We start from the raw sequence: 9,718 nt of genomic DNA, 5'->3' as shown, positions 1-9,718 counted from the left end.
ACAGAGAGAGCGAGTCCCGTGTTCAGGGGCTCAGAGAGCGTCCTGCGTGTTCATGCTTGAGAAGCAGACACCGAGTCCCCCAAGAGAGCACCGGGCTCTTTTGGCCCGCTTTAGGGTACTGAAATAAATAAATAAATAAATAAATAAGGCTTTTTTTTTTTTTTTCGCCCCTCAGAAGTGGAGACAAAGTTGTATGTTTTTCGGGGAAGTTCCCAGTCCCGCGATGTTGGCACTTAAGTGGAGCCAGCCCCACGCGGGCAGTGTCAGGGCAGTGAAACAAACAAATCAGCAAACTGCAACCCCTGCAAGCAGCCTGTTCTTCATCGTATGCCTCTGCCTTGTTCCTTTCCTGCTCCTGCCCCTCAAAAATAACAAATAGTAAACAGTAAATGAAGCCCTTCACTGAGAGCCTCCCTCCTCTGGGGGTGCTGGCAGCTGCACAGGACGCGTGGTTCTCTTCTGTCCAGGTTATCCATGCTATGAAAGTCACACTCTCAGGTCCAGGAGGGAGCAGGAGCTCGACTGTGCCACCCTGCCCCGCAGCAGCAGCGATGCCGCGGCCGTGCGCAGGAGGACCAAGCTCCCCACCATCACCAGGACAGAAGTAGAAACTCACAGGTTCTCTATCAATGGCCACTTCTACAACCACGAGGAAAGAAATTTAAGGCTTGGCTTTGTCACCCGCCCCCTCCCCAGACCCCCTTCTCCGGAGGGGGATTCCCTCCTAGTGAGGGGCCCCTGTTACTCGGACCCCCCACCCCAGGACCCCCCCAGTGTGATGTAGGGACAGCCGGAGCCCCGGCGCTGTGGGGCGCTGTGTTGCACTGCAATGGGGGGACCCGCAGAGCGGCTCCGGCCCCGTGTGCGGACCCCAGCGAGGGCGGGGGCGCCGGGCTCCTGCCCTCAGGGCTTTATTATTGCCCGGCACCCCGAGCTCCGCGGCTGCGAGGGAAGGGGGAGAGGGGAGGACGGGGAGACAGGAGAGATGGGGTGGTGAGGACGGGGAGGGAGAGGGGTCGGAGTGAGGAGGGAAGCGGGAGAGGAAGGGAAAGGCCGAGGGGGCAGAAGAGCGACGGTGGAGAGAGAAGGAATAGGAGGGAGTAGCGGGGAAGGGACAGGACGGGAAGGAGTGGGGGGGTCGGGTTTGGGAGGAGAAGAAAGGAGCGTTTCAGGGGGAGAGGGAAGGGGGAGAAAGAAAGGGAATACGCGGAGAAGGAAGCAGGGGTAGAGAGGGACAGAAGGGGAGGCCGAAGCCTCCGCGCCTTACCTGCGGAGCCCGCACAGGGAGCTCCGTCCCCACCGTGCTCTGAGTGAGCAAATGGCGGCCGAGGTGATTTCCGGGGTCTAAATCACCTCGGCCCCGCCCCGCGCAGCCGCCCTGGGGCCCCGCGCACCTGAGCTGGGCCCGCCCTGCACACCTGAGCTGGTACTGCCTCTGGTACCGCCCCTGTTACCGCCTGGCCCCGCCCCCTTCACCGCCCGGCTCCGCCCCTGGCACCGCCCCATGTTCTGTCAGGTCCCGCCCCTGGTCTCGCCCCCTGTGCCCTCAGGCTCCGCTTCCTGCGTCGTCCGGCCCCGCCCCCCGCACCGCTGTCCCCCGGCCACGCGGGGGCGCCGCGCTCGCACCGCGCTCCGTGTCCGCCAGAGGGCGCCCTGCGGGGTCCCGGCCCCACACGGCGGCTCCGCGCCCGCACCGGGGAACGGCCGCGATCCCGCAGCCGGCAGCGCCTCGTGCCCGCGGCCATCCCGGGCCCGAAACCGATCCCCGGCCCGGTGCCGCTTGGATCCGCCCGACGGGGGAGAGGCGGCACGGCCCGGCACACCCCAGCGGCGCTCTGCCCCCCACCCCTAACGCGGTGGCGGTGGCCCCGCCGCAGCGCTCCGTGGCCCCGCCCCTCGCACCTGTGCCGGCCCCGCCTCCCTGTCCCCCCCGGTCCCGGCGCCGTGAGAGCCCCGCCCGACGGCTGCTCCCCCCGGGGACCGCTCGGAGCCCGGGACGCTGAGACGGGGCCGTGACCGTGGCCCGGAGTGCGGGGGCCGAGCGCTGCCTGGGTCTGCCGGGGGTCTCGGGCGGTGCCGCCTCTCCCCCGTCGGCATCGGAACGGGATCGGTGTGGGGCGGGAGGAGCCGCTCCGGGCCGGGCGTTGGGACCGAACCTGACACCGCCGCTCCCGCCCCGGAGGAGCGGCGGGGAACCGGGGCGGACAGCGGCAGCCGTTCCCCGGTACAGACGAGGAACCGCGGCCAGGACCGGGCCCGGGGCGGGGGCTCCGCCCGGCACCGTGTGCTCGGGGGTCCGCCCGGCCCGTGGGCGCCGCCCCCCAGCTGCCCCGGCCGTGACATGAAAGTTTAATAAGGAAGAGTTAATCCAGGAGAGGAGGCCATTCCATGAGTCGCTAATCATTTATTTTCAACTTTCACACATAAACCATCAAGAACAGGACGTGGTTATCTCCTGCATCGGCACGATTTGGTCCCGAGCTGCAACTCACTGTCAGTGCAGATCCCTGGGAGAAAAACCCGGGATCTTCCATAAAAACCAGCTCTATCTTCATCCCAAGGGATGCGGTCTGAGAGGGAACATCCGGCCTCAGGGGGAGTGCAGAGTATGTGTGGAGGCTGGGTGGATTTGGGGGTCAGGGGTCTGTCCTGGTTTAGGGCAAATCTGGGAGGGAATCTCCAAAAGGGGGCCTCTCCAGAAAGCAAACCCACACTGCCCCTCCCCCCAGGTGGTTCGGGAAGAATTCCTTGGAGAGAAGTGGAAAGAACCTGTTTATTTAACTGGCACAGCACCCCCCGGCACACAAAATGAACAATACTGGGTGACACCACTCTTTCACTGCTCTGAAAAAGATGACAAATTCAGAAAGTCTCTCTCAGGGTGGTCACTCTGTTCTCAGTCCCTCCGGCGCTGGGGCAGCTGCTGCAGCCACAGGGTGCAAACTCTCGGTGTTCCCAGGTCCCAGTCCAGAGCAGGTTCAAGTAGGTCCAAAAAAAGGAAAGGAGAAAGAGTCCAGGGAAAATTTGGACTGTTCAGCTAAACTAGCTAATGAGTAGAAGCAAGAGCAAGCAGAAGCAAAGCAGAAGCAAGAGCGAGAGCAAAGCGAAAGGCAAAAGCAGCACCATGTACTGCCCCGTCTCAGGGTCTCACCAGCCGTGGGGGAGCAGCTGATAGGAAACCAAAACAAAACTTGCACCCTTCAGAGCCATTCTTGAAGGCACAGAACATGATATCCAGCATAAACAGAACACAGGGATGGGGATACAAGCATCATAGCGTCACCCTAGGACAGGGTCTCACTGCAGCAGTTGGATCTCCATCCCTCCCTCTTTGCTTCCTTCTCATCAATTGCCCAGGCAGGACTAGTGAGGATCACTTCAGCTGGATCTTCTCCTCTTCCTCGGCTTCTCTTAGGACCCTAGAGGATGATAAGATGCTGAATTGTCATTTTTGTAGGGACAAAGGGAAAGCTGCACTGTTGGGAGCCCGCACAGAGCTCTACAACACTCCCAGCAAAAGTCTGGGATGGGGCTGCAAAGCAGAGACCCCAACCCAGCAGTGGCAGGAATGAAACCTGAGGTGCACCCTGGAGCTGAGCTTCCAAGGATAACAACCTTGGCATTGCCCAGCAGCACCAGCAGGTTTGGGGTGCTGACATCCCAAAAAAAGTGTGTCTCCTTCCTGAGGATCAGACAGTATCCTAAGCACACAGGGCTTTCCACTCACAGGGTGCACGGAGTGCTTTTCCTCCTCTTGTTGCCTGTGTTCATCCCAGCATCCCTCACAGATCCCGAGGTTTCAGGGCCACCCATCCCTCTTTGTCCAAGTTAATGATTCAAACTGTCTGGATCTCTGAGGCCCGGGCAGCCAGGCCCCAGGGGGCAGGCCAAGGATGCTGCTTGCCCTCTGGGGTTAATCATTCTCCCAGCTGCTGACCCTGTGTCCATAAAAACCCCGGCATGGGACTCCCGGTGCCACTTCCCGGCAGGAGGAGGAGAGCCAGCTCCAGCATGAGGGCAGCCCTGGCCCTGCTGCCACTCTTGGCTGCTGCACAGGCCTTACACCGAGGTAAGGGAGGTGATCCCAGGGCTCTGCTGGCCCTGGGATGAGGGGCACGGGGATGGGGCCTCAATTCCAGAGGTTTGCAGTGACCTCCCCTCTCCCAGCCTGCAGCCAAAGCACTGGGCAGGAGCAGAGAGGGAAGGGAAAGGCCGGGAGGATGGGTTGGGATCCAGGATGCCACTGTGGGGTGGTGCTGGAGGAGGTGGGATGGGGAGAGGACAGAGCCACCGGGACTGGCATTTTCCTTTCTAAAGGAAAAGAGGATTTCCTGACCCCCCCTTGGGGAGCACCATTCCTGTGCAAAACTCACCTCTTGGTAGGATCGATGCTCTGCCATCCTTTGCTGCCTTCTCAGCTCCACAGGGAATCCCCCAGCTGCCAAAACCCACCTAGACTTTACCTCTCCCGCATGGCTTTGTACAAGCGAACACAAATGCCACAAGCTGGGACTGGGAGCCGATGTTCCTGCTGGCAAAGAGACACAACTTTTCCATGGCTTCTCCTATTCTGGAACCCCCAGCCTTCACCCTGTTCTTCCCTTGCCACCAGAGGGATGTGACCCTCAGAGTGATGGCTCAAAGTCCAGGTTTTGGGGAGGTGACCCTGCCCCAGGCTGCAATCCCAGGGAACACCGGGATCAGTGTTTACCCTGCTGCTGCCAAGGTCTGGCCCCACAGAGTCTGGAGGGAATCGATCCTGTTTTTCCAGGGAGGGCAGCACTGCTGGGAATGTTTTCACTCCTGGCTGCCCCGTGGACCTGGCCCCAGATGGTTTCCCAGCCCTTATGGTTTCCAGGCCCTGCCAGAAAATCCAACCCCATGTATTCCATACTCCAAACCTGCCATATAATTTACCTGTAGCTCTTCCAGCTCCAGAGAAGGTTTTCTCCCTGCCCCTTTCCCTGGCTGCAGAGCTGGAGCAGCACCCTGGACACCAGGTGTGCTTCTCCCAGCCTGGCTGTGACAACATCTCCCCAGGGACCCCCTGGAAAAAGTGGTGGAAAAATTGGAAAAAGAAGTAATGGAGTGAAAAAAATGAACAAACCCCAAGTGAATAAAGCAGCGTGTTCCGTGGTGACAGAGCATTCCTTGCTCCTTACTCACAATTCCTCCTTCTCCTGCACTTTCAGGGAAAGCTTATGTCCGGGAGAAGGTCTGCCAGGAGTACAAGATCCTGGGCAAGGAGAACTTCAGAACCCTGTAGGTACCTCCTGCTGCTGGTGCCCTCCGAGGAGCCCTGACACCTGAGCCAGGAACAGAAAACAGTAAATAAAAATCATGGAAATGGGCAGATGGATTCAATCCATCAAAAAGGGGAGATGCAATTCAACCCCTGGGCTCTGATTGCTTTTAGCAGGAGAAAATTTGATTCCTTGTTGAATTCCTCACAAAAATCAATTATGCACCTAAATGATTAAGAATTCTCACAGAGCTGACACACAGTCCCCTGTAAGTGGCAGCCCCCAGCCTGGAAGCTGTTCCAGTTCTTTCCTGGCTGTTTTCCAAGGAATATGCTGTGATTTCTCTCTGCACCACGGCCAGCACTGTTAAACCCATTTGGGCAGAACAGTCCTGGGAGGTGATTTCTGATTGAAGATAAAGGCTCACCTGGCTCTCCCTGTCCTTGCTGCCAGAACCATCATTGACACCAGCCGGAAATATTCCAACGGCACCTTCCAGGAGATCGGCCACCTCGTCCGGGAAATCGTCTCCCTGGCCGAGACCTGCTGCGCCGACGGGGCCGACCCCTCCTGCTACGACGCCGGGGTGAGCCTGACCCAAACCATCCAACAGATCCCAAAAATGGGCCATGGGCGATGGCGTGGCCATAACCTGCTGTCCCCCTCCCGCAGTCCACGGCGCTGTCGGAGAAGTCCTGCGCGGCCGACTCGCCCTTCCCGGCGCACCCCGGCGCGGCGCGCTGCTGCGGCCAGCAGGGGCTGGAGCGCAAGCTGTGCCTGGCGGCGCTGCGCCACCCGCCCCAGCCCCTGCCCCGCTTCCTGCAGCCCTCCGACAGCGAGCTCTGCCACGCCTTCCGCCTGGAGCCCCGGGAATTCGCCGACAGGTGAGCCAGGCTGCGCCCGGCCGGGTGCTGGCCCCGGCCTGTGGCATGGGCTGACAGCCTGAGGGGGTGCCTGCAGGGGGTTCCCATCCCTGGAGCACCTCAACGCCCCCAAACCCCTCTTACACTCCCGATTCCCTGATCCGGAGGTGCTGGATCTCCTTACCCCGTCTCTGCCGCAGGTTTCTCTATGAGTATGCCAGCAGCTACAGCCAGGCTCCCCTGCCTGTGCTCCTGGCCTCCACTACCACCTTCCTCTCCATGGTCTCCACCTGCTGCATCTCACCCGCACCCACTGCCTGCTTCCTGAAGGAGGTGAGACCCCCATCCTCACTGCCCAGGGAGCCAGGCAAGCACCGATTCCCACTCCCATCCTCTATTTGTGGCAGAAACGGGAGAGGAAAACCCTCTCCCTACTCACCCTGACATCAAACCGGATCTGTTCCCGCTTCTCGGCCTATGGCAAGGACAAAGCCAGCTTCAGGTACGGGGGGAAATGGGCTCTCCATCCTGGGACAGGGTTCCTCTCTCCTGCTGCAGATCCTGTTGGCAGGCAGCATTTAGGAAAACAAGCTTGAATTCTGCTGTGGATCCCTGCAGTTGCCCCGTGCACAGCACAGGCACAGAGCAATCCCTGCGCTCCCCATCCCCTCCCTCCCTTACCCTGCTCAGAGCTGATTCCTGGGAGGGGGATCCAAGCCCCCAGCCCCACTCACCCTGTGCTCCCCAGCTCCCTGACCTCTCTGGCCCAGAAGATTCCCACTGCCTCCTTCGAGGAGCTGCTGCCCCTGGCCGAGGACGCTGCCGAGGTGGCTTGCCAGTGCTGTGACTCCATGGCCGAGGACTGCATGCAGAAGAAGGTAGGGGGGGCTGGAGCCCAGCCCGAAGCAGCTCCAGCAGGAGCTCAGGGGGCTGAGGGCTCCTGCACAGGCCCTGCTCCCTCTCTGCAGCTCTTGGAGCACACGGCCAGAGTCTGCTCAGCGCTGTCGGTGCGGGACGAGCGCTTCGCCGCCTGCTGCCAGGGGAAAAACCTGATGGAAAACCACTTCTGCATCCTGGCCATGCCCCCAGCCCCAGCTACAAGGCTGCCAGAGCTACCAGAGCCCACCAACAAGGAGCTGTGTGCCAAGGAAGGGGCTCTCCACACCACCAGGTGAGCGGGACCCACAGCAGCCAGGGGGCAGTCACGGAATAAAACCATTTAAGCTGGAAAAGATCCCTAAAATCACCGAGTCCCACCAGTTCCTGACCCTGTTCCGTGCTTAGGTTATTATGGGGATAACCAGGGGAACATCCTCAATTCCCTCAGGGGAATTGAGTGCCACCAGAGGCAGCACAGAGATGCCAAAAGCGAGCCCCATCCCAGTCCGAGCAGCAGCCACAATGAGAACTCACCTGAGCTCTCTCGTTTCCCACTCCAGATTCCTGTTCGAGGTTGCCCGGAGGCATCCCAACCTCCCCGAGGCCGTCCTCGCCAAGCTCTACGACACCTCCGGGAAACTCCGCGGGGAATGCTGCTCCTCCAAGGACCCCTCTGCCTGCTGGGACAGCAAGGTGAGTGCTGTGGGGGCTCATCCTGTTCCCCCTCATCCCAGTGCCCCCAAATCCCATCCTGGTAACTCCCCTCCTCTGCCCCCAGCGCCAGCGGATCGCAGCGGAGCTGTTCCCTTTCCTGACAAAGGCCGAGCAGCTCTGCGAGCAGTTCCTCAAGCTGCCTTTCCTTGAGTTCAAGAAGAGGTGAGCCTTTCCCTTCCCTCCACAAAAAACCCACCTGGGTAGCTGGATGCAATCAGAATCCATCCATAATGCTGAGGATGCCGAACCGGGATGCAGCAGGAGCCGCGTGGCTCCTCTTCCCGCTGTAACCGCGCTCCCCGTCGCAGGCTGCGGGACAGTCTGGCCCAGTCCGAGCCCAGCTCGGCGCCGCTGGAGCAGCTCCTGGAGCAGCGAGCATCCTTCGCCTCCTCCTGCTGCCTGCCGGACGCTCCGCTGCTCCTCTGCGCTTCCAAGGTAGGCCCGGGCCCCTCCTGCCCCCGCGGGGCCGCAGCTGCTCCGGGGCTGCCCCTCGGCTCTTCCCTCCCTCCCCAGGTCACCTCGGAGCTGGGGGAGCTGTGCCAGGGGGATTCCTGCCTGCTGGGATAGGCTGCCGGCCGCAGGGATCGCTTCTCCAGGGATCGCGCACCGATGGAGCGGCGACACGAGGCGGAGCTCGGGAACACCGGGAACACCGAAGGGAGCATCGGGGAGCTGGGCTGGAGGACATCCAGCAGATGGGAGGTGTCACCGAGCCCACAGCTTGTGCTCCTGCAGCCAAAATAAAATCAAAAGTGCCCTGCAGCGTGGCTGGAAAGGCTTTGTGCACCCTCGGGGCCGTGGAGAGGGTGGGAGAGGGGTCCAGATTCGCCTCCGCAGGCAGGAACAGGTCCCAACCCTGATCCTGGGAGATAAAGCTCTAAAAAACTAAGGAAAACCCGGGAAAAGTCTCATCAAATGCCCCTAAAGACAGCAATCTCTGGGTATTGGAGTATCCAGCTACGTGGAAGCATCGGCACCCAGAGAGGGGCACCCTGGGCACCCCCACCTGCCCAGCTGAGCCCTCCCCAGCACAGGGATTTTGGGGGTGCTGCAGGCAAAGAAGCCCCGGGTTGGGATGCAGGAGGATGGCAAAGCCAGCCCAGGAAAGCAGGAAAATCCCCCGAGGGCAGATGTGGCAGCTTTGTGTGCAGCAAGGGGAAGGACAAGGGGACACCTGGTGTGCAGAGATGAGCCAGAGCGATAAACCAGAGCCAAACCCAGGAAGAACTCCCTGTTCAAGGCAGCTTGTCCCTTTTCTGGGGAGCACTGGCAGTCCCTGGATCACTGCTCGGTTGCCCTGGAATGTGAGAAACAAGATGGATTTGGCAGGCACCATCCCTGTCCATCTCCTGCCAGGGCCCCTCTTATTGTGGGATCCAGACCTGGGCAGAAAGGAGAAACTGGTTTTAGTTTGGTTTTGGCTTTTACTTCTTTCCCCAAGGATCCCACTGGCCTGGGACAGTGCCTGCTGATGCCAAGGCATTGGATCCATGCACCACCCTCATGTCACAGCCCTTGGCATCTGTTTTCCAAAATATTAATTGCCAATTATTTCTAATTCTTTCCAATTAATAAGTTGGGTTTCACCTTGTTCTGAAAGTGGGTGACCCACACCTCACTCCTGTGCTCAGGTTTGCATCCTTCACATTCCAGATGTGCAGGGTAAGGGCTGGCAATTCCAGTGACCCTGTGGGATTCCAAGGAAAACTGGGGAAATGCCATGAAGCCAGCCAATGATATCTCTGCCAGGTGACACCATCACTGCTTATGGGGGGAAAAGCCACCCAAAAATACTCAGCTACTGTTCAAAACAACACAAATAATAATCCTCCTACCAAAACCACCAGATTCCTTGGAAAGTTCAGGCTGCTCCTGCCTGATGCCAGCCAGCAATCCCTGGAATCCCCAGGGATTCCATCCAGTCCTTGCCAGCCTGGGCATAAACCAGTTGGCTTTTCCACTCTGTGTTCTAGCTGGGATTTATATTTGGGGTTTTTATAGCAATTTTCTTTCCCAGCT

At 59.9% G+C, this 9,718-nt stretch overlaps 1 protein-coding gene and 1 long non-coding RNA gene across 2 annotated transcripts; one reads left to right on the top strand and one right to left on the bottom strand.

The window, feature by feature from the left end:
• Positions 1-2,384: 2,384 nt before the first annotated feature.
• LOC134418504 (uncharacterized) lies at positions 2,385-5,804 on the bottom strand. The gene is made up of 5 exons (XR_010027792.1): positions 5,671-5,804; positions 5,167-5,306; positions 4,918-5,047; positions 4,374-4,531; positions 2,385-3,419 (listed from the first exon to the last, which is right to left on the bottom strand). It is a non-coding gene; the product is annotated as an uncharacterized LOC134418504 (long non-coding RNA).
• GC (GC vitamin D binding protein) lies at positions 3,956-8,461 on the top strand. The gene is made up of 12 exons (XM_063156901.1): positions 3,956-4,069; positions 5,193-5,262; positions 5,697-5,829; positions 5,916-6,127; positions 6,307-6,439; positions 6,514-6,608; positions 6,855-6,984; positions 7,075-7,277; positions 7,546-7,678; positions 7,764-7,861; positions 8,008-8,134; positions 8,213-8,461. The coding sequence occupies exons 1-12, from the start codon at positions 3,961-3,963 to the stop codon at positions 8,264-8,266; spliced, it is 1,497 nt and encodes a 498-aa protein (XP_063012971.1). The 5' UTR covers positions 3,956-3,960; the 3' UTR covers positions 8,267-8,461.
• The last annotated feature ends 1,257 nt before the right edge of the window (positions 8,462-9,718 follow it).

Source organism: Melospiza melodia, chromosome 5 (genome assembly GCF_035770615.1).
Source record: "Melospiza melodia melodia isolate bMelMel2 chromosome 5, bMelMel2.pri, whole genome shotgun sequence".
Taxonomy (NCBI): domain Eukaryota; kingdom Metazoa; phylum Chordata; class Aves; order Passeriformes; family Passerellidae; genus Melospiza; species Melospiza melodia.
This window is presented reverse-complemented; position numbering and strand designations above follow the sequence as displayed.

What these genes read in the sequence shown, in the direction of transcription:
- GC (XM_063156901.1), top strand. Translation starts at nt 3,961, where the DNA reads ATGGGACTCCCGGTGCCACTTCCCGGCAGGAGGAGGAGAGCCAGCTCC. An exon ending in GGGGCTCTCCACACCACCAG is followed by an intron (nt 7,278 to 7,545) that starts GTGAGCGGGACC and finishes TTCCCACTCCAG; the next exon opens with ATTCCTGTTCGAGGTTGCCC. An exon ending in CTGCCTGCTGGGACAGCAAG is followed by an intron (nt 7,679 to 7,763) that starts GTGAGTGCTGTG and finishes CTCTGCCCCCAG; the next exon opens with CGCCAGCGGATCGCAGCGGA.